Source organism: Notolepis coatsorum, assembly GCF_963971535.1.
Source record: "Notolepis coatsorum genome assembly, chromosome: 13".
Classification (NCBI taxonomy): domain Eukaryota; kingdom Metazoa; phylum Chordata; class Actinopteri; order Aulopiformes; family Paralepididae; genus Notolepis; species Notolepis coatsorum.
In genome coordinates this window covers 22896494-22922042 of record NC_140177.1, presented here as the reverse complement: position 1 = coordinate 22922042, position 25549 = coordinate 22896494, and the positions used below count along the sequence as shown (strand labels likewise).

At 42.2% G+C, this 25549-nt stretch overlaps 1 protein-coding gene across 1 annotated transcript in view; it reads left to right on the top strand.

Moving 5' to 3' along the window:
• Positions 1 to 16079: 16079 nt before the first annotated feature.
• The window catches only part of LOC311239294 (uncharacterized protein), a gene marked incomplete at its 5' end in the record, with an annotated part of 36297 nt that continues 26827 nt past the window's right edge, over positions 16080 to 25549 (top strand). Inside the window, one exon of the mRNA XM_084327601.1 lies at positions 16080 to 16098. Within this exon, the coding sequence (XP_084183727.1) occupies positions 16080 to 16098 (19 nt within the window). The remainder of the gene's footprint in view (positions 16099 to 25549) is intronic.

The following is a 25549-nucleotide window of genomic DNA, read 5'->3' as shown; positions in this document are numbered from 1 at the left end:
CTATTTGTGAGATAGGAGGAAAACCATGCTAATGCAGTGTCACTGACACAAACCCCATGTTGGAGACGATCTAATAAAATGGTGTGATCAACAGTGTCGAAGGCTGCACTGAGGTCAAGCAGCATTAAAATAGAGCAGTCACGGTTGTCAGCGGCGAGGAGTAGGTCATTTGACACTTTAAGGAGGGCTGATTCTGTGCTATGGCCAGTCCTGAACCCTGACTGAAATGTCTCCAGGATGCTGTTCTGGTGCAGGTAGGGAGACAATTGGCACAGAACAACCTTTTCAAGTATTTTTGACAGAAAAGGAAGCTTGGAAATGGGCCTGTAATTACTGTGCAGGTATGGGCAGGGTAATAAAAGGAATAGAATAGAACTCTATATTTACTATATTATAGATGTTGCATTAAGTTTAAGTAGAATTAACTTAACCCCCCCCCAAATCTATATTCTTTCTCTAAATATCTCTCAAGAGGCTCTATTGTTATGCCATATTGCCCAACATTACAAAATGTATTATTCTTATTTATACTAACAATGACTCAATTCACACCATTCAAACGTGTCATTATCGCTGTTTTGTTTAGCTAGCATAATACCTGTACCACAATATAATTGATTAGCCCACTCACCCCCCACAGAGAGGTGTTAATGTTCCCTCTAATTTTTTTTCGGTCTGAGCAAACACTCAAACCTCCTGAGCAGACATCAGCAACTACTGAGCAACATACGTCACCTTCCGATTAACCGGTTGGTTGATAAGCGGCGGTTTGTAAAAAATAATTTACCTTAATATCCAACATAAAAATCTACACATTTTGCTGATACACAGAAATACACAAAATATGTATTTGACCATTGACGATACAGAGCAACGTCCTCCCTCCCTCTTCTCTCTCTCCCTCCCTCTCGTCCTCTAAACCTCTCACCTTCCCCTCTGCTTCATTCCTCCTTTCTGTTATTCAGATACACATCATTAAAAGAAAGTCACTTGTTTCCAGACTCCTCTGGTCTGGTCTTAGCTCTTACTTAGTCCTTTCTGTTAGTCTGTGTGCACACTGCAAATAAGAACACCTGCACATCAGAACACTGCACATCAGAACACTGCACATGAGAACACTGCACATCAGAACACTGCACATGAGAACACTGCACATGAGAACACTGCACATGAGAACACTGCACATGAGAACACTGCACATGAGAACACTGCACATGAGAACACTGCACATCAGAACACTGCACATCAGAACACTGCACATCAGAACACTGCACATCAGAACACCTGCACATCAGAACACCTGCACATCAGAACACTGCACATCAGAACACTGCACATCAGAAAAGAGTCACTTGTTTACTCCTCTGTTCCTCAAAAAATAATAAATAAAATAATCCAAAGGCAGCTCTTCTCCTCTGGTCTGGTCTTAGCTCTTACTTAGTCCTTTCTGTTAGTCTGTGTGCACAGTGCACAGTGCACATCAGAACACTGCTCATCAGAAAAGAGTCACTTGTTTACTCCTCTTTCCAAAATCTGGGGATTTTGTATAGGAAAAAACATTAATCTTCACTCTTATAGAGTGTAGTGTCACCAAACTCACTGCAGTGACTGCACACATCAATGTTATCCTACTGGTTATCCTCTTGACTAGCTCGTAGAGGGGGTGGGAGGGATTCTCCAGGATAGCAGCCAGCTTCCTTCTCATCCCCCTCTCTGCCATCACCTCTAGTCTGACCAGCTCGACTCCCACCACAGAGCTCAGCTTATTCAGTTTGTTGGTGTCCCTTGAGTTGATGTAGCCCCCCCAGCATAGAAGAGGATGCTGGCCACTACATACTAGAATGACTGTCTGCAGCAGTGACACAGACCAGTGTTGAATTAACTCCCAGAGTTACTTTCAACTCTTTTTCAGGGTTTATATAGCTCCAATATAAAAATCCACTTGTAAAATAGTTAAACATTTAACACTATGCCAGTTCCTTCTTTAACTCAAAAATAGAGTTAAATTAACACTAAGGGGATTAGACAAATAACACTGCTCAGAGTAACATTTTTACTATTTGGGAGTGTTAATTGCACTCCCTAAAGTGCATTACTGAGGCACCATCAGAGGTCAGCATCACCATTCTCTGCATGTCTAATTCATGTTTGGAATAAAACTGCGTGATGGCCTCAACAATAGCTGGAGCAGTGCATGACGTTAATTAACTGAATGATGCATCAGGGAGCTCCACAAATCATGTTAAACCCAGATTCGGCTCAAACAAGGGACTAAACACGTTTCGCAATTATGCCACATCAATGTGGAACGCCCTACCCAAAGCTGTAAAGGAATGTGAATCACTACCCACTTTCAAAAACACTCTCAAAAAACACCTAAGGGAGACTGCAACTCGAAACTGGCCCCTGTAAATGTCCGAACACAACCCCCGCCAACACCCCCCCCCCCCACTCCTACCCCCCCCCCCCCCCCCCCCCCCCCCCCCCAACCACCTCCAATGTACAGTCCCACCCCCACCTACCCAATCCAATGTACAGTTTCTACGCCTAATGTATATACTCTTTTCTTTCTGGACTCTTTTTGTATCACAAATACAGTACTGTAATTGCAAATCTGGTATGTCATAAATGTATAGATGTAGCAGTACTGTCTATCTGTATGTCATGTATGTCATATATGTTACGATGAATTGGAAATGGGGGACCCTGGTGGAAACAAGACGAAAGTCTTTCTCTGGTCTGCATCCCCTTAACAATTGTATGTATTGAGCTGTACTGCACTGTACCCATTCTGCAATCTGTTAATAAAGTTTTCATTCATTCATTCATTCATGCCACCAAACTCAGTTTTGTAGTTGACATCATTTTCCTCCCTGTATTTTATATACAGAACTAGCATTTTGTACACTGTGATGTCTGTGCTCTCATCTACTATCAAAGTATGAAACGGGGCATTTCGAATATTGCACATAGTCTCATTCTTTACAATTGCACTGATTGACTTCACAAACTCAAAGGCATAGTTCTTGCTCCGCCAGTGTTCTGGGATACTCACATATTTTGCCACATGATCATAGATCTGTTGAACAGACAGCATCGATGCGTTCATTTGTATGCCGAGTAGTACATTGTCAATGAGCACTTTCACTTGCTGGCTGTCAGATCTGTTCTTTTGCAACTTATTCCTGTCGTCGCGTCTCGCCCGTCCGCGTGTATATTTTCCCTAAAACGCTTTCACTTCCGCGTCGGCTGCTGCAGATTCAGGAAGGGCCAAACGTTTAGGCAAATCACAGACGCCGATACTAAAACGTCTCTCTGTGGTGCCACGCAATAGGTTGGATCGTATCCAAGAGCTAGCCAACCCAGAACATGTAAATTACGTGCATCCAAACAAACGTATTTTTTTTCTTTTTATTTACGCAAACGTTTCTCTGCGCGACAGATTTCAGATGTGCGCGGGAGCATTTGGCCATGTGCGCGCGCGCGCACGGGCGCACCTTAGGGGGAAGAACATTGGTTAAGAGGCATTGAGTTTAAAAAACACAAATTATTCAAGAACATGCTTGTCATATAGGATGCTTTATTAATCCAGAAATAGCAGATTTCTTGCAGCAATTGTATCGCGAGGCTGGACGACGCGGCGATAACGAGCTTGTTTCTGGGGGGATTTTCATGAACGCCGTGTCGTGATTGGCTGTTCGGATGCCAATTTAAAATGCTTTACGTAAGGGATGACGTCGCGGATGAGATAAAGCTGTGAACGAGGTTAGGGGGATTTTCATGAACGCCGTGTCGTGATTGGCTGTTCGGATGCCCTCCTATGAATTTTAAAATGCTTTACGTAAGGGATGACGTCACGTGATCGAATATGACGGGAATTTAGGGGCGTGGCTTTGCGAAGTGTAGGTATATAAGTGTCAACGTTAACTCATCTAGTATTCAGAACTTAACGGAACTGAATATACACCAGCTTTTGGCAACAGAACTGAACTGACAACAGATTGGATTATTTCTCAAGCAAGATGTCGTTTTTCTGTGGAAAAGTGAGTTACATTTATTTTACATTTGGGAGCTAAATACAATATACGTTATAATTTAGGGCTGTCGCGGTATTTTAAACATGTTGGATAATGTTTAATGTTATAGATAGCTAATAACGAGCTAGCCTAAGAGCTAACGTCACTATGCTAACGGCCGTTAACGTTTGCAAACAAAGTTAACGTCATCAGTTCAGTTGACATCTTCTAACCCGTTACCAATGAATGAATGAATGAATGAATGAAAACTTTATTAACAGATTGCAGAATGGGTACAGTGCAGTACAGCTCAATACATACAATTGTTAAGGGGATGCAGACCAGAGAAAGACTTTCGACTTGTTTACACCAGGGTCCCCCATTTCCAATTCATCGTATGCAGCCACGAGCAGCACAGGTCTAGACTCGAGCCTCGGACTGATACACCTGCATTGTAGTTCACGTGACACTGACTGAAGCGATCATCCTTTATTAGCACCAGCTAAGAGATGAATCGTTCACGACAGTTTAACACCCCACTTGATCTTATTCTGACAAAACCTTTGACTACAGCGCGCAGCTACACTGAACGAGAGCTGTAATTCAATAGCATATTAGCTTTAGTATGGCGAGTCAATACTAACTGACAAGCCAGAGCCATGTCATTGTTCAACTTTATTGCGATCACGCATTTGAAACAGCATCACCCGAATGATTGACTCCCTGTTGCATTCAAGAAGCATCTCGCTATTAATTCAGACCGGGCCAACGCAATAACAAACGCCATAGGTGTTTTTATAGCAGCAGATCTGCGACCATACTCCGTTGTCGAGAACACTGGGTTTAAGCACATGTTAAAAGTAATATAGCCCCGCTACCTAGTTCCCTGTCCGTATTTCAGCCAGCAAGTCATACCACCAGCTCTATAAACTAGCCCCTTTCATGACTGTGATGCAAGCCCTGCCCCTGTATTCAAGCATCACAGTCATGAAAGGGGTTATGTATAAACAAGCACACGCTACAGTTGTCCACGACTTATCCTCCAAGGCATCTGTCTACTATATAATAATCTTCAGATTTACTTAAGTGTTATTAGTAGGTTACAGCAGTAAGCATTAGTTTGCTCAGTCAATTATGGCCAATTCGTTTTATATTGTTTAATACAGTTAAGCCAGGGGAGACACTACAGGTGAATAGGGTAAAAAGATTAACTAATATATATCACAATGAAACTTCCCCAGTTGATTACTTATATTAAGACAAGACTTTTTTGTATTACACGTTTTCTGAAATTGTATGTTTAAATATGCAAATGAGACATTATCTACTTAAATATGCACTAATTTGCATATAATTCCAGGACAGAAATCTGAACATTGGATAAAGCCATTTTCAAAATTATTGTTTCATTTTGTTGACATATTAGAGCCAAAGGTTATTACAGAGGGGATTTTGGATATCTCTTTTTATCACTCCATAAATCAGAAAATACTCCATTCAGTCAATTTTTATGGTAAAATTCCATATTTCGCCATGTTTTTAGGAATAAAATGTGATATAAATCAGGGTATGAATGCGATATCAACAAACCCTTCTGTAAATACCTTCAGAACATAGATATGAATAGAACTGGAAGGTTTGGTGTATGTGAGTGCTACTGAAGTGGAGATTTCTGGCTCAGAGTATGAGGAAAAACTCTTAAAACTCATTTTTGGGAAAACGCCTTCAAAGTTCTGTATTGTAAAATGCCATATTTTTTTTTAAACAGCTATTTACAAACACAATACCTAATCAAACCATTAGTAATAGACAACCTAAACACATGCCTGATAACTGAATAATAATAATAATAATAATAATAATAATAATAATAATAATAATAATAATAATAATAATAATAATAATAATAATAATAATATTATTATAATAATAATAATAATAATAATAATAATAATAATAATAATGATGTTATTGAACTGAACAGAACTACACACAGGCTACAAACAGTGTAGTACAGTGTAGTACCCCCTAATAGGCAAAACATATTTAAATAGATATCACTATGAAACTTTCCCAGTTTGTTATGTACATATAAACTAAGAAAAAATATATTGCAAGTTTTCTGACATTTATGTTTATATATGCAAATGAGGCACTTCCCCATTAAATATGTGCACATTTATGGATGCAATAAGGCAAAATGAAGTAAAATAAACAACTAAATGTGTGTTATTGACGTTTTATTGTCACTAGTTTCATAGAAGACATGTTTAGGAAGCAAAATATAACAATCTCAAAATCAACAAAAAAAGTATATTTGCCTATTCACCTGCAGTGTCTCGCCTTAAATAGATAAGTCCTTGTGTTTGCTGCACATCCAACTTGTTCAGGTGACTTACTGCTGCTGACACACTAAACATCCATCATCTAAAGAGGCCCTCATCAATGCCTGATACACATTAAACAATGATGCTCTGTTTGCTCCCCAATCTCTCCCTGACAGACATCTTAACAGATTATTGACCTTTTTACATTTATTTTTTACTTGATCAATATGCTGTTTCCAGGTAAACTTTTCATCAAATAACACACCAAGGAATCTGACTACTCTAACCTGTTCTAATGTATGTTCATATAGGAGGAGGAGGAGCTGCAGTGGATCCTGGAGGAGAAGGAGGAGGAGCTGCAGTGGATCCTGGAGGAGAAGCAGTCTGACCCCTCCTTGTTTTCTGCTCCTATTAATCTGACCCCTCCTTGTTTTCTGTTCCAGCTGACCCACAGTGGAGAGAAGCCCCACCAGTGTGAAGAGTGTGGGAGGGGCTTCAGTAAGTCAGGTGACCTGAAGAAACACCGGAGGACTCACACAGGAGAGAAGCCCCACCAGTGTAAACAGTGTGGGAGGGGCTTCAGTCAGGTAGGTCACCTGAAGGTCCACATGCTGACCCACACAGGAGCGAAGCCCCACCAGTGTGAGCAGTGTGGGAGGGGCTTCAGTCTGTTACCTGACCTGAAGAAACACCGCCGGACCCACACAGGAGAGAAGCCCCACCAGTGTGAGCAGTGTGGGAGGGGCTTCAGTGTGTTGTCTAACCTCAAGGCCCACCACCGGATCCACACAGGAGAGAAGCCCCACCAGTGTCTCCAGTGTGGGAAGAGCTTCAGCCGGTCTAACAATCTGAAGAAACACAAGTGTGAAGGTGAGCTCTCACACCTCTAGGTTTTGTATGTGTATATATATATCAGAATCATATTTAAGACTTTTTAAAATACTTTTTAAGGCCTAACATTCTGATTCAATTTAAGACTTTAGGACCCTGCAGAAACCCTGCATAAAAGCCGTTCCTAAAGGCCGTGTTCCAACCATTTGACTAGTGCCGTCTTGAATGGTGCTGTGGTCATGTGCCCCGGTCTTCCCAGCCAGCAGGCACGGTAGGCAGGGTTTGCACAAGGTCCTTGAAGTGCTTAAAGTGCTTGATACAAAAAAAAGTCAAGGCCTGGAATTCCTTGAACAGCCCATTTTTAACGAGGTGCTTAAAAAGTCCTTGAAATTCAAATCAACCATTCGCATTGAACGTTTTGTTCATCCATGCAAGACATTTTATTTACCGACCTGTAGGAGTCGCTGTCCACAACTTCCCACCCCCTAATAGCGATATGGCCTCTAAATGATATTGCGATATTTTTTTGGCCATATCACGATACACAATATATATATATCGCGATATTTTGACATTTCCTCTAAAGCACTTAAAAATGCTTGATTTAACCCTTTGATGCATACAGTCACGCCAATATGATGATTATAATAAGTCCCTGCGAAATATGTTTCCATTATTAAACCATGAAGATGCTTTAAAAAATAATTAAATGAAAATGTACTAAGAGTAGTCTACTGACACACTAATAAAAAAAATTATTTACATCTAAGACAATTTATATAAAAACTATTGGGTGCCTAAGACTTTTGCACAGTACTGTGTTTTCTATCCACTTTAGCCAAACACACACACATATATATATACACACTACTGTGAGAAAATAATAATCACACACAAAGCCTTACAAAGGGATAATGGCTTATAGCAGACTTAATGATTTTAGAATATTTCAGATAATGAAATGAAATGTTTATATCATCAACTATCCAGTTAGTATCTATACTGTAACGTTTGGCCACTTTAAATCATTGAATAGAGAGAGAGAGACGTTTGCGTTTTGAGTGTATAAGCTGCCGTAGGCAGTGTCGTGGAGTCCGCTTTGAGCTAACGCTAGCAGCTAAGAGCTAATGCTAGTTAGCTTAGCCTATTATGGTTTAACTTAGCAGCTAACATTAGCCCATTGCATGTCATTGAAGGTCCGCGCTGGTCTGTGTAATGAAATTACAATTGCATGTCATTTAAGGTCCGCGCTGGTCTGTCTATAATGAGAGGAACGCTCTGCACTAAAGCAAGTCTCATATCAGCCGCGACGTGACAACATATACTCGATGTTCACGATATAGTAATTTACTACATCTCACGTAGAACAAGCCGCGATACATCGAGTATACTCGATATATCGCCCAGCCCTAGTATGAACGACCAGCCAAGCTGGTAGCAACGCCGAGAGCTGGGCTCGAACACAGCATCTCCGGCGTTGGTGGTGAGCGCCTTGCCCACTGCGCCACCTAGCCGCCCTTGAATTGATTTAACCCTTCTGCCTTGTTAGGTAACTGACAGAGTTGGCACATCAGTGCATGAAAAGATTGCATCACGTTCAAGGTCAAACGTCATTTGTAATATTTCGTTCCAATAATTTTTTTATGAATACCACTATGAACCTAACTCAACATATCTATCAAAAGATTCCAAAGATTTCAGAATTGTAACCCCTTATATTCCCGTTTGTGTTAGGGATAGGGTAACCCTAACCTTAACCCTAACCCCTAATGCATGAAATAAACCACTGGGGTCGTTTTGTCCTCTAATATTGGTAACTTTTTTTTGTAGAAGTTTTTAAAATATAATCTTCTCAAATTCTGTAAATATATACAAAATAAGCAAACAGACCCAATTTCATGACATAATCATCAACACAGCCACCGTTGTACACACACACACACACACACAACAAAAAGGCTAAATACAGGAAATAGTTGCTAAGGAGGCACAAGGGTTAAAACTTAAAAGCTATCCGGCTGCAAGCTAGCCTAGCTTAGCACAAATGAATAGAAGCAGATACTGACCATTAGCCTAGCATAAAACTCAGTGAGAGGTGTTTTGGCCAACAGCTGGGCTAGTTTGTCCATATCCGCTTCCATTCATTTGTGCTAAGCTAGGCTAGCTTGCAGCCGGATAGCTTTCTACCGAACGCACAGAGAGGAAATGTATATCTATCTTCTTGTCTGACTCTGGAGAAGACGGTAATTGCATTTCCTATGATGTTGGCGTGTTCCTTTTAATATGCATGACATGTAGCCTATTAACCATTCAAAGGGCATTTCCTGTTTCATGTCTACTAAAATGGTAAATGGCTGCATTTATATAACAGCTTTTATCCAAAGCGCGTTACGATTTGTTCCTCACATTTTACCCACATTTTACCCATTCACTCACACATTCACACACCGATGGCGGAGGCGACCATGCAAGGTGCCAACCTGCTCATCGGGTTAGGGGTTAAGTGTCTTGCTCAAGGACACTTCGACACACTGCCCGGGAGGTGCAGGAATCGAACCGTGAACCTCCGGATCTACCTCCTGACCCACTGTCGCTCACTCACCTGGCTTCTGTGTGTGTGTTTGTTTGTTTGTGTGCATCCAGGACGTGGACCTGAGGGAAGACGGTGGACCAAGACCACTTAACCACCAGGGGGCCTACAGCCACGACTTCCACCTGACCACCAGGGGGCCTACAGCCACGACTTCCAGGATCTCTTTTTTTTTCTCCCATCCCAATTTCGCTGTTTCCAATTCTCCCCTCCCCTGTCTTGAATGTTGCTCGCATATGCCCCCCACAGGTCGGTCGTAGGGAGGATAGAAGCCTTGCATCACGTGTCCCCTCCGGTACACGAGGAGGCAGCCTGTCACATCTTTTCACCTGCCAGCGCGGACTCATTGGCGAGGTGTAACGTGTGGGAGGCTCACACTACCCCCGCCATTTCCTGTCTCTGCTGTGCAGGCGTCCCCCAACCGACCTGTAGGAGTCGCTGTCCACAACGTCCAGATTACCACCCATCGACTTCCACCCGCTGACTCTGCCAATTGAGCCAGTCATTGAGGTATGATGTCAGCCATGTCAGCGCAGAGCCAGCCACTCCCATTCCTGCGAGGGCCGCAAGGAGGATCTGATGGTTGACTGTGTCGAAGGCTGCAGATAGGTCTAGGAGAATCAGGACAGAGGAGAGGCCTTTCACTCTCGCCACAAACAAAATGTCTATACAGTTGGAATTTATTATTATTCCTATCACTCTGTGGTGTCTAGAATGTGTCCGCATTCGGTTAAAACAACATTATTTTCATCTCTCTAGTCGGTTAAGGTTAGGATTAGAGTTTGGTTTCTAAACAACTTGTCTTTTCCACCCCTCCGCCTCCTTTTCCACCTTTCCTCCCCCCCCGCCCCTCCCCATCCTTCTTCGCCCCCCCCCTTTTCTGCCCCATCCTTCTCCCCCCCCCCCCCTTTTCTGCCCCTCCTTCTCCGCCCCCCCCCCCCCCCCTTTTCTGCCCCTCCTTCTCCGCCCCCCCCTTTTCTGCCCCCTCCCCCCCCCCTTTTCTGCCCCTCCTTCCCCCCCCCCCCCCGCTCCGCCCCTCCCCCTCCCCGCAGACCCTGATGACGGACGAGGTGCTCTTGCGGGAGATCCAGAGGCGGCTGCAGCTGCTGCAGGTGGTGAACGAGGAGCTGCTGATGGTGTACAGCAGCGTCGGAGGCCCCATCCAGGGGCTGCCCTGCCTGGCCGCGCGCCCCAAGAGGATGACCGGCGCGCTGCTGGAGGGGATGCACAGCCCGTCAGCTCAAACCCTTCACTACCACACTACAGAAGGTTCACGGTGATGGTAAAGGGTTAACCTTTTAAACCGATTTCCATTTTTTTTTTTAAATATGTCTTAAATCATTCATTCGAATTAATCGATCAAATTTTTCACAACTGAATAAACTAGCTGCCCTGAGATGAAAATATTCATCTCAAGTTTGATTGTTTGCTTACAGTTTCCCGTATTGTTTACATGTGCTGGGCCTACAACTTTAGTTTCTAATACATATATTTACTATACAAAGAGGTATCTTCTAGGCTTACATGTGTAGTTCACACTGTCTCAAAAAGATGTATCTTTTGATTCCCAATGACCTAAGATGATGATTCTAATACTGAGAATGTCCAAATGATTGTTCTATGAATATTATTTTTTTAATCTTTTAAATTACAGAGGAGCTTTGAGACACACTTAGGCTCATGCATACCCTGTTGTATATGTGCATGCTTCCTCATACGCTAAATGTACACATTCAACAATCGGAACACACCAACACACACAACCTCGTCTTGAAACCAAGAACTCTCCTCTCAATCTGCAGGGACTTTAACCTAGACGAGGCACTAGATGGCGCCAATACCCAGATCTGCTGTGAGCTCAACAAGTCTCTTACCGAGAGGAACTACCCAGCGCTGAGCCCAGCACTGCAGGCCACTCTGAAAGGCCTGGTCTGTGACATCACCAGGAAGGACAACCCCATCCGCATTCTCGTGGGTAAGACACTCTACCTGTCCCTGACACTCACACGCTCGGGCCCAATCCAGTTTGTTTTTGGAATAAGGCTACGGGTATTATGTCTTAACTCATTCTGCGCCAATGACGAAAAAAGTAGGGTTATCTCGCCGGTGGTTGAGCGCCAATCACGAGAAAAGTCGTTAGCAGATAGGGGCCGCACCCCGGGGACGAATCCAAGTGCTCCTGTCCATCTTCGTCAGGGAAGCGATCTGTTGTGCATGTTTCTCCATTGGGTTTATCTTATCAGGAGGGGAAACCCTTGCGAGCACGTGGAGAACATGCAAACTCCACACAGAAAGGCCTGGGAGATACCCCACCTGGGTACCTGGCAACCTGGTCCCCAAGCGGGAATCGAACCCTGGACCTTCTAGCTGTGAGGCGACAGTGTTAACCACTACACCACCGTGCCACCTGCCATTCAGCCACTACATGTGGCACTAGCATGTCATGTATCTAATCGGGTGTATTCTACATGGGAACTAGGGAGTGGATACATGCACGCAACATGTAAACAACAACATTTATTTTGGACCCATAAACATTTTTTAAATGCTAAATTCATGAATCAATCATTTTTGCGGGGGGGGGGGGGGGGGGGGGGGGGCAATACTTTTACTTTTACTCCACACCTTTCTAAAATCTCTGTGGATGTGTGTGTATATATATATATATAGCACCTTTAAGCCTACTTTACAAAAACACAAGAGCTGGAGAAATGTAAGCACTGGTGTGTGTGTGTGTGTGTGTGTGTGTGTGTGTGTGTGTGTGTGTGTGTGTTCGTGTTCGTACGCGCTTTGAGTCCCAAACTACTAAACCTGTCTTCACACAAACAAACCGAGTTGGGAGAAAAACCAACACTGATTCAACTACGAAGGTGTTCTACCAGGACGGAACTGATTGATTGAACATTTTATTAACAGATTGCACAATGGGTACAATACAGTATGGCTCAATACACATTGGAAACACAGTTTCGAATTGCGGCCTCCCGTAGGTGCTTTTTTTTTTTTAGCGCGGTTTTGAAGGAGGGTAGATATTCACACTATTTTACGGCTGTGGGTAGGGCGTTCCACATCCACATGTGGCATAATTGCGAAACGTGTTTAGTCCCTTGTTTGAGCCGAATCTGGGTTGGGACATGATTTGTGGAACTATCCTGACCTCCTCTTCTGTCTGGTTTCTCCCCCCCAGAGGAGCGCGTCCAGCAGAACTTCATGGCCCTCCTCTCCGCACAGAACCACCTGACCGTCCTTCCCCAGGTCCCCGCCGGCCTGAGCGCCATCAAGCCCGAGCTGACCGCTCTGGCCACCGTCTTCACCGGCCTGGTCAACCACAACAAGCGGGTCTACGGACCCTTCTACTCGGGGGTCCTCCACCGTCTTCACCGGCCTGGTCAACCACAACAAGCAGGTCTACGGACCCTTCTACTCGGGGGTCCTCCACCGTCTTCACCGGCCTGGTCAACCACAACAAGCAGGTCTACGGACCCTTCTACTCGGGGGTCCTCCACCGTCTTCACCGGCCTGGTCAACCACAACAAGCGGGTCTACGGACCCTTCTACTCGGGGGTCCTCCACCGTCTTCACCGGCCTGGTCAACCACAACAAGCGGGTCTACGGACCCTTCTACTCGGGGGTCCTCCACCGTCTTCACCGGCCTGGTCAACCACAACAAGCAGGTCTACGGACCCTTCTACTCGGGGGTCCTCCACCGTCTTTACCGGCCTGGTCAACCACAACAAGCAGGTCTACGGACCCTTCTACTCGGGGGTCCTCCGGCGAGTCGTGTTCAGCGAGGAGGCGGCCCCCCCGCCGGCCTCCTCTCAGGACCCCCCCCCCACTGAGGACCCCGTGACCTCCACCTGAAAACCCAAATGTCAGCGCTCAGCCAGTTTCTGAAGCCTCGAAGTTTGAGGTGACGTTGTCACAACCGTTACATATATATAATTTCCTCAAAATGCCATCCCACAACTGGTTTATAAAATCGTCAGAAAATGTGTCCAAAATGTCTTCTGGACCTGATGATGCCAGAAGGAACACATTTATATTGTTTGCTGAAAGTTTACTTGAATATGCGTGAAATTGTTCATTCTTCCGCTCCCTGTAATAAAATGTATTGTCAAAACAAGCAATATGTCTCACTTTTACTGAGTAGAATGTTTTCTTATCAAATCGTCATACATCTGTCTTATTGATTGGCTAATAAAGGTGCACTATGTAGTTTAGTGAGTCAGAGAAGGTATGTTTTCATAACTGAATAAACCAACTTTTCTCAGAGGAAAATTGGATCCTCAGTTTGAACTGAAAAGTTACTATTTCATTTACAAAGGCAGGGCCTGCTATTTTGTTAAATATATTCTAGGCTTAGATTTGGTTCACAATGCCTAAATAATATTTTGTTTTAATTTATATATGAATAAAATTAAAAGAAAGATATAATAACTAAGGATCACAGTCAATGTCCTCCGAAACGGCATAGTACAAATTTTAATATAATTTGAAGAATTCTAAAATAAAATGTATTTATTTTACATTATTAATGTCCCCCTGACCTTGGCTGGTTGGTAACTGAGCTTGTCCCAGATACTGTCGTGGCCAGATTCGACGCAGGGAGGAATGTGGTGGACCACTCTACACCGGCCGTCTTTCTTAGACCTTTTTAGAATTTTGTATTATTATTATAATTGTATTATTCTCACAAATTGAAATCCCCAAACCTAGGATTAGATTAAACTATATTTTATCAGATATTTAGATACTTGACCAACATGGTGAGTGTGCCCTCTGCTGGTTAAACGGAGAACTTGTAAAAAGTTACAAGCTACACTAACAACCACCAAGATAACATCGTCAACGCGACTTAGATTATATTTAGACATTTTCTACGAAAGGCAAGTTTAATATTTGTGCTGCTACTGCTACAACACAATTGAATAGAGTTGAACTGGAAACCGTTTCAGGAGACTGATTGATTGATTGAAAACTTTATTTAACAGATTGTAGAATGGGTACAATACAGTACAGCTCAATAAATACACACAATTGTTAAGGGGATGCAGACCTGAGAAAGACGTTTGTCTTGTTTCCATCAGGGTCCCCCATTTGCAATTCATATAGACCAGATCATTTAGCATTTAAAAGCATAATAATTTAGCAACTAACTTTAGCAGCTTTTTGTGTGCGTGTGTGTGATTGCAGACTGAGCTCTTTAGGCCTGTCCTAACAATAGGGCTTATGCTGTGCAGAGGAGGGAGATGGAGGGAAGGTTGAGGGAGATGGGGGTCAGGGGGTTGGGGATGACGGAAATACTGAGTGGGGGAGGGGGAGATAAGGCGAAGGTGGTGATGGGGTTTTTGAGAAGTGTGGGGTGTATGATAGGGTGTGAGGGACAGGGTCAGAGTTGGAATTTAGATAGAAAAGCTGAAATACACATGATGCATGATGAGTGTGGGGTATATATAGTATAGTGTAGATGGAGGTTGACGGGGATGGGGAATAGTGTGGTTGTAGGAAGTTGTTTTTTAGGTTAGGTAGTAAAGGAATGTGAATCACTACCCACTTTCAAAACCACTCTCAAAGAACACCTACGGGAGACTGCAATTCGAAACTGGCCCCTGCAAATGTCCTAACCCAACCCCCTCCAATGTACAGTAAATGACCAAGTATGGCTTTGTCAATATTCCAATGTACAGTTTTGCTTGTACAGTGTACAGTGTCCCCCACCCACCCCCTACCAACCCCCCCCCCCCCCCCCACCCCCACCCCACCTACCCAACCTCCTCCAATGTACAGTTTCTACGTCAAATGTATATACACTCTTTTTCTGGACACTTTTGTATCACAAACAGTACTGTATTTGCAAATCTGGTATGTCATAAATGTATAGATGTAGCAGTACTGTCTATCTGTATGTTGTGTATGTCATATATGTTATGATGAATTGAAAATGGGGGACCCTGATGTAAACCAGACGAAAGTCTTTCTCTGGTCTGCATCCCCTTAACAATTGTATGTATTGAGCTGTACTGTACTGTACCCATTCTGCAATCTGTTAATAAACTTTTCAATCAATCAATCAATCAGAAGTAACGCGATTGGCGCTAAGAGAAACGTCAGTGGCCAATCAGATCGCGCATCCCGAACGCGGAAGTGAAAGAGCGTTAGGGAAAATATACACGCAGCCTGGAGACTGGCCCGATGGTCGGTAGGTGGCGGTAATGCCCCAAACAGTTGGTGGCCGACCGCCGTAAACCCCCAATAAGAAGAAGAATATCGAAACCGGAAATAAAAGTTCTGGGCGACGAAAATTGTGGTGTTGTTATGAAAAACAATAATCTTGGTGAGTAACTAGTCGGAAACCCAGTCCACTGATATTAATGTAAGTCAATGCATTTAAATGTGTTATTATGATGAATATCAGTTGTGTATCTACCGCACCCGTGTGCTGCTACCCATTATCGTCTGCTGCTAACTAGCTAACGACTTCTGGTTAGTGGACTAACGGCCGTCTGCTACAACTCGTCGTTCATTTAAATGTAATAGTATAAAACGTGAACCGACGTAAACTCCTTCAAATGAGGCATGGCGAAGTGCCCAGCAAACATAGGTCAAACGGTAACGTCGTGGATCACTGCGAAACAATTTAGGTAAATCGCCCCAACTCGTTTAATATGTGCGATGCAGCTGTAGAGTCACGAGATCATGAGACCAGTTCTGTGTAACATCATCACCAGGTAAATAATACAAATCGCCCCACACGGTTTGGTCAAAAACATGTGGTATTATTCACTTAAACGCGTGTGCATGGGTCTTACACATAATATGTATCTGATTGATTGAAAACTTTATTTAACAGATTGCAGAATGGGTACAGACTAGTACAGCTCAATACACGGATGCAGACCAGAGAGACTTTCATCTAGTTTACATCAGGGTCCCCCACTTTCAATTCATCATAACATATATGACATACACAACATACAGATAGACAGTACTGCTACATCTATACATTTATGACATACCAGATTTGCAAATACAGTACTGTTTGTGATACAAAAATAGTCCAGAAAAGGGAGTATATACATTTGACATAGAAACTGTACATTTGGAGGAGGTGGCGTGGGGGAGGTGGGTAGGCGGGGGGCGGGAACTACAACTGTACAAGCAAAACTGTACATTGATGCAATCTAATACAGTTATAGTGTTCAATGTAGACATTCATTTTCCATTTGCCATTGATAACAAACTTAAAAGTTGCATTAACTAGTACATGTTCTGCACAGTATGATTCAATTCAGTTTCATGCCATCACTCAGTAGACGGTGTGCAGTAACAGCAGTCACTAAATAGTATTACAACAGCTAGTGATTTATTGATTGAACATTGGTATTGGTATGCAGGGGGTTAGTTTGGTATGCTGGGGGTTAGTTAGTTTGGTATGCAGGGGGTTAGTTCGGTATGCTGGGGGTTAGTTAGTTTGGTATGCAGGGGGTTAGTTTGGTATGCTTGGGGTTAGTTTGGTATGCTGGGGGTTAGTTAGAGCTGGGGGTTAGTTAGAGCTGGGGGTTAGTTAGTTGGGTATGCTGGGGGTTAGTTAGTTTGGTATGCTGGGGGTTAGTTAGTTTGGTATGCTGGGGGTTAGTTAGAGCTGGGGGTTAGTTAGAGCTGGGGGTTAGAGTTAGACTAGTTAGTTTGGTATGCTGGGGGTTAGTTAGTTGGGTATGCTGGGGGTTAGTTAGTTTGGTATGCAGGGCTGCAGTTTCAGTTGACATAGCACTTGTGAATATAGTCAAGTCAAGTCAAGTCAAGTCAAGAGTTTTAATTGTCACGGCATACAGGTATACAATGAAATGCGGGTGGTCTTGCCCGCAACGCAATATACTCTCATGGCCGGCTCACGAATGGCAATGTGTTGAAGCGGGGGTCTAGAGCAGGATGCAGTCACAGTGTAGAGGAGGTCATGGCGGTGTGCGTTTGTGTGCCTTGCCCTTGTGTAATATTTTTTTCTCTGTACCTTTTTTTTTTTTTTTTTTACTTTATTTTTTAGCGTTTATCGCTTTTCTGGTCAAGCATGACCGACAGAAACAGGTTGAAAATGGGATGTAGAGCAGGGGAAGACACTCTGAGAAAATACGGTGGGTCCGGGAATCGAACTCGTGTACCCCAGATCCGTGACGAGCACGGTTTTCCCCGACGCAGAAATAGCGCAGAGATATGCGGTGAGCTACGGGAGCTCCCCTACTTTTAGTTTTAATGTACATGTTATGTGGCTTTATTTTGGTGGGCTTGAGAGATCAATTGACTAAGAGATTCAAGATTCAAGAGGTTTATTTATCACATTACATACCAGGGCATACAGTGAAATGCGGTTGGCCATGCCCGCTTAGATTGTGCAAGAATAAATAAAATAAGTAGAATATGTTAAAGTAGACATAAAATAGACATTATAAAATAGACATGTAATAAATCCTGAGATAAAAGCAATATAGTGTTGAGCTACGAATTAAAGGCACTGGATCCTATGTACACTACTATACAATATACAGTTTTACTCTATATCCCTATGCTATACTTGCTAGTACTAACTTTACTATAGAATAATCACAACAAGTTCTTTCCTAACACACTCAGTGCCAGCCATGCGGTGCACCTTACCCCCCTTGAATGCCACCACCCACTTCAATGATAGAGCTCTCATATTTGCAAACGCATAAACTATGTCTTAAATCAGTGGTCACCAACCCGTCGATCTTGATCGACTGGTCGATCTTTGAGACTGTCCCTGTAGATCAGGGGTGTCAAACTCATTTTCACAGAGGGCCACATCAGCATTATGGTTGCCCTCAAAGGGCCAAAGACCGTATAAATGTTAATGTAATGTAAAATAAATGTAGCTACACATTTACATATTGTTAAACATGGTGTTTCTGTATTTATTACTTATTCAAGTTATACATATTGCATATTCATTTGCATAAATGTAAACATATATGTTAGCTTATGTTATTTTAACAAATAATTTTAGTTTATCAGAACCCCATATTACTCCACCAATCAATGATCAAACCATTCAAGTAAATAACAAAGAAGAATATCATCAAATACAAGCTATGACATTAAGTTTGTTCAAAACCTTTTTGTCACAGTCAAGAGGGGCAGAACTAACAACTGTGAGCTGCAAAGAACACGTGGGACAGATGTAGCAGATGTTACAAAAACAAATGGCTGCACACAACCTTGCAGAGGCCATACATCCAACTAATGGAAGATAGTTTAATTAACTTTAATTAACAGATTGCAGAATGGGTACAGTACAGTACAGCTCAATACACACAATTGTTAAGGGGATGCAGACCAGAGAAAGACTTTCGACTTGTTTACATCAGGGTCCCCCATTTTCAATTCGTAATGAAATTGCTATTATGTGTCTGCATGAACACACAACTGTAACTGTACTCAAAAATAACAAAATAAGGGTTGTCTCAGTTCACAACTATATTGGTCAAGTTTTGGGTGGGACTTGTTTGCGTCCCTACAGCTTCTTATTCAATTGAGCGAGATGCTCGGTTATGTCACACAGCCAGTTTGCATCTGACAGTTCAGACAATATTTCTTCAACCCTTTGTTACCTATTCCGCCTGGATCTTTTTTGTATTTTGGGCTGTAAAATTGTCAAAGAATGTCTGAGGAGTAAGTGCTTTTGGCTTTTTTCCTTTGTTACCTCAGATGTTCAACATACATGTATGTGTAAGAATGTGTAATAACTAAGGCTGTCAAAGTTAAAGCTTTATTAACGCATTAACCCACAATTATATTAACACTGCTATTTTTTAACCCAATATTAATGTTAAAAAAAAAAAAAAAAAAAAAAAAAAAAAATCTTTTTTCTTTTTTTTTACCTGAGCTCTTGGGGGGCCACATCAAATGACGTGGCGGGCCGGATTTGGCCCGCGGGCCGTGAGTTTGACACCTATGCTGTAGATCTTTCAATGAAAAAAAAAAAAAAAAAAAAAACGTTTTTTTTTTTTTTTTTTTAGATCTTACCCTGAGAGTCCACATTACAGTTCTACCTTTGTTTTGATGTGAAAAGTGATGCTGCACTTAGCACTGACTGAGAAAGTACACATACAGTTCTACTTTTGTTTTGATGTGAAAATGATACTGCACTTAGCACTGACTGCACTTAGCACTGACTGAGAAAGTACACATTACAGTTCTACTTTTGTTTTGATGTGAAAAGTGATGCTGCACTTAGCACTGACTGAGAAAGTACACATTACAGTTCTACTTTATAAAATGCTAATTGTAAATATGTTTGTCAATGTTAATAATATGAGAGTCCACATTACAGTTCTACTTTTGTTCTGATGTGAAAAGTGATGCTGCACTTAGCACTGACTGCACTTAGCACTGACTGAGAAAGTACACATTACAGTTCTACTTTATAAAATGCTAATTGTAAATATGTTTGTCAATGTTAATAATATGAGAGTCCACATTACAGTTCTACTTTTGTTTTGATGTGAAAAGTGATGCTGCATAAGATGACTGCACTTAGCACTGACTGAGAAAGTACATAATAGTTCTACTTTGACGTTTTAATGTTGGACCAAAGCATTGCATGTAATTAGAATACAGGCAAATAAAAGTCATTTAGTTTAAAGTACAATCTTGGCTGTCTTTTTCTCTCAACGCTTCAATAGGTAGATCTTGCCTTCACCAAAAAAAAAAGTGATCTTGGGCTTAAAAAGGTTGGTGACCACTGTCTTAAATGATGCGTCTAATCTGGCCGTCGCTTATCAATGACTTGTTTGCAGTCAACATTGTCGAAACTGATTGTTTTTTAATCTGTTCATTTCCGTTTTATACCATTTTGAAAAACGCTAGTTTTTTTTTAAGTTTCAGGAAAATATAAAGATTCTGTGATAATCGCCCTTTACTGGAATATTCTGGAATACACAAAAAACGTCATTTTTCGGCCTATTTATGAATCGTTTTCAAATAAACGCTAGATTATCGATAGTATATGTGTACTTATGCATGCTATAGAAGCGAGCTGAAAAATCTATTCTCATTTCCTGATCAGCAGCACACACACACACATAGGGCACACGTTGATATCTCTGTGAAAAAAGCTCTGATTGTCCTAAGACTGGTCAAATAGATTCCTTACCTCAGATCAGATGTTCTCCAAAAAGATTATTCCAATTCCTGATCGCCATTCCAAATATCGATTTAGGGGTGGGAATCACCAGTTTCATCACGATACGATATCGATTCTTTGGACAACGATACGATATTTTCCGATATCACAGTCTGCCACGATACGATACGATTCGATTCAGGTGCCTGCGATCGATATGAGACGATATTATATGCCCATTTAACACAATCAGTAACATTTAAATAAACAAAAAAAAGGCAATGGAAATATCATGACATTTTTATTTTTGATCTCTTCCAGACATTTAAAATGACAATCTATTGTTTTTAATACAAATAGACCTCCTGATCACTGTTTTTGGTTCGTTTTTCTTTTTTCCCCGATATTAATATCCTATCACAGCGCTGTATTTTGGCTGGAAAAGGCATATTGGGAGTCAGAAGGTGCAGTACCGGCCAGATCCTGTTAGTGGGGCTATCTCGAGAATGCAGTAACCCCCCCCTCCTTCCCAGTCCCTAGTGGACTTCTGCTGCTCTCTCTATCAGCTTAGCTTAGTTAGCTCACACTAACGCAACGTTAATTTCGGTATTTAACGCGACGTGGGCACTGGGCATAAAGGAATGGCGAGGATGGAAAGCATGTTAGATGCATTTGACCCCTTGTGGGGAAAAAAAACAACAGGCACTTATTTCGGGCAAATTAGGCGGACTCTGAAGCAATGTTGTCTAACGTCTACACACGCTGAGCTGCGCTGAGCTACTGTTGTTCCAGCCAGCCGGGTGGATATGCTCACGAGGGGATTTTCAAAATAAGAGTATCGCAATATGAATCGATCTTTTTACGTTGCATCGATCCTATTTGATAATTGATAATGGATCGATATATCGATCTGGATCGATGTATTGTCCCACCCCTAATATCGATCGTGTTTATTGATCCAACGCTGGGTACTGGAAATATGTATTCCACGCTGTTTTGGTGACTTTCCCGAGAAGTAAAATGAGGAAGCAGGATCCCCCCCCCCCCCCCATGTGTTTAATTCAATCCATTCCAAAGGGGTGCAGTACCACAGGGAGAGATGATAGGGGGTGGTATTTTCCCAATGGAGCTCAGAGAGAGTTTGCAGCACTAACGTGAGACTAGATTGATGAAATATGAATTCAAATCGCTAATTAAAAAAAAGCGAGATATCTCGTCGCTGGCACCAGGGTTTCCGTTATCTGGTAATTACAGTTTTTTGACCGGGAAAATCTGTTGAAGTCCGACATATTTAGATCTCTCAAGTCATAATGTTCTGTGCGCATTCAGGCCAGAATGGAAAGGCAAATTCTCAGGCAAATGCAACCAACCAGAAGGCGAGATTGTTCTGAGTTTACAGCGCTTTCACCCGCCTCTGCTGTGCTCAGCACCAATGGGAAGCGACTATTTGCTTTTTGAGTTTCTGAAAGTCAGCCATTGCTTTAGCTCTACTCGAGAGTAAACTTGACTCAACAACACTGACATGCGGCAACTTTTAAGTTAACTTAAGTAAGTACATTTTGCTTATTCTAGTCTAAAGAAATTGATAAATCTAGTTATGTGAATGCCACAAAACGAATGCCTTTTGATAATCAGAACGTTATTTACGCCACAACCAGTGTGTGTGCGTGTGCGTGTGTGTGTGCTTGCACCGCTCGCTTTCCGTGTATGATAAATGTACATATGAATGTTGATAAATCTAGGTAACGTTAATTAGGGCTGGGCGATATGGAAAAAATCATATCGCGATAACGATATGATAATGTTATCATATTTCTCTATCGATAATTATCTAAATTGTTATAAGTATAATTTTTTTTAATTTTTTTTTTAAATGACAGATGTATGTTTATTTTGCAGCAATTCTTTGTCATTGCCGCCATCTTTAGTGTTACATCCCCTCGCACTCCAGTTCTCAGGCTGCAGCTGGTTTAAAAGCGAAAGTAAACCGGCTTCTCTGCTGGCTGTGGCTCCAGGGGAGTTGAACAGTTCTGGCTCTGCTAGTTTATTTTCGATCTTTTGGCCCTTTTTTGGTGGACAAACCACAGCACATGTGCACCGTGACTCGTGACTGGAGTCTAGTTCTGCTAGCACACATAGCCTACTGTAAATTAGAAAGCAAACAAAATAAATGAGAGAGAAATAAATCTCAATTTGGTCAGTATTGTCATTTGGACAAGCAAAGCCATTACTTTAACTTGCAGGCAAGAAAGACAAGTCTGTCCACTGTTTTAAAACTGCCCTGTTGCAGGTAAAAAGAAAAAAAAAAAGTAAAAGAAACCGATCGTTTTTTTTATTTCGATATTCGATATCGCTTATTAAAATATATCGCGATATATTTTAATAAATCGCCCAGCCCTAACGTTAATGCCACAAAACGAATGCCTTTGTTAATCAGAACGTTATTTGCGTTATCAATTGTTTTTAAGCTCAATAAACTCTGACCGGAATTTTTCCCATTTGTCCGGGAGATTGAAATCTTCAAGGACACTGAGACCGGCACAAATAACTGAAACCCTGGCTGGCACTCAATGGTCGGCATGAACTAACGAGAAATCTCGTCGCTGGCACTCAAAGTGTTAAAGTGACCTTTTTTCCCCTTCCTTTAAAGTGTCCTTTTCATGTGTTTAAACTAGTGACCTGTGGTGCGTTTGTGTGTCAGCGAGTGCAGAATGTGTGTTGGTGTGCGTGTGTGCTTGTGTGTGGAGTGTAGGGATGGGCATTTTAAAGAGAAATGCAGATCGATTGATCGCATGATATACTCGATTAATCGTGTATTACTTGTGGAGGGAAAAAATTACAAAAAAAAAATATTTTTAATGAAACTTTAAAAAAAAATGTATTAAAACTTCATTTAGTTAATTCACGTATCACTTTAACCGCCGAAAACACCGGAACTCGTCATTCCCCGCCATGCTCATTCCGCCGAGGACGCCTTAACTCGTCTTTGATGTCAATATTTCAAAAATCTGTCATCGAAATCATATTTCCTTTCCGGGGCCCTGAGACACAAGTGTGATCTCCTCTCAACTCTCTAGCGGTTCAAGAGCGCCATCTGGTGGCCGATCGGCAGATCGCCAACCGGATATTAACCTTTGAACCAGTAGTACTCATGCAAATGTGGTCCGGCCACTCTCTATAGCTCCCGTGACTCCATCTTGAAACACTGGATAATAGATCGCTCGCCCTAACTCAATAAACAACGTTATTTGGACGTATATACTATTATACAACCTGGAAATGGATCGGGCATTTCTACATCCCATAATCGAAAACGGTCTACTCCACGCTGATCGTCCAACGGCGCGAGGAACATACGGTAAGATTCAGCGTTATATTCTAACGTGTTCAATATAAACTGCTATGATGAACATATGACCCACTCTGGATGAATCATCTAACGTTGCCCACGGAATTATAAACGATCCCCCGCCCATCCGGTCATCATCAGATCATACGTAGATCATTCTAGAAGTACGTCCAGTTGAAATTTTTCATCTCGCGCCGATTGCTACCAAACTGTATTTCATCATCAATATAATTAGGGATGCCCCGATCACGTTTTTTGCCACCGATACCGATCACCGATCGTCGTGAGCCATATCGGCCGATACCGATCCGATACCGATCGTTTTTGATTAAAAAGAAATTAAAAATGATTTTATATAATTTTTTTTTTTTTTTAATAAAATATATATATTATATAATTAGACTTGTACTTGTATTATCTGCGAGACATCGCCACCACGCAACAAGTCAAAATGCTCGCTATCTGCAAACAGCTCCACTGTGTGTGTACTCTAGTAGCTCCTCCTGATATCAACAAATGCTCCAGCAAGTCTTGTAGTGCATGTTGATACCTCCGTTAGCTCGCGTTAGCTGACGTTAATTCACTGTTCAAAACGAAATGTCCGATTGAACTAAATAGTTGTCTTAACGTCATCTAGCCGGCTAGCAGTAGCTACAGATAGCTCCTGATATCAATGTCTTATAACATTGATTGAATGCGTATTCGAGCTGAGGGCTTGCTGAATGTGAAATGACCAAAGCACTTAACGTTACCAATGGGGTCCCGCTGCAGCGCCGGAGAATCCTTTTGCTCGCTATCTGCAAACAGCTCCACTGTACACACAGACAGTGGAGCTGTTTGCAGATAGCGAGCAAAAGGATTCTCCGGCGCTGCAGCGGGACCCCATTGGTAACGTTAAGTGCTTTGGTCATTTCACATTCAGCAAGCCCTCAGCTCGAATACGCATTCAATCAATGTTATAAGACATTGATATCAGGAGCTATCTGTAGCTACTGCTAGCCGGCTAGATGACGTTAAGACAACTATTTAGTTCAATCGGACATTTCGTTTTGAACAGTGAATTAACGTCAGCTAACGCGAGCTAACGGAGGTATCAACATGCACTACAAGACTTGCTGGAGCATTTGTTGATATCAGGAGCTATCGGTAGCTAGCCGGCTAAATACCGTTAGACAATGCCTACTAAAAGTGAATAGTTGACTGGGTAATTTTGTTTAAACAGTAACAATAGCTAGGTAGCTAACGTTAGCTCAGGTCGAATGCACTATCTAGACTCAGCGGACCTCCTCTGTGTTTACA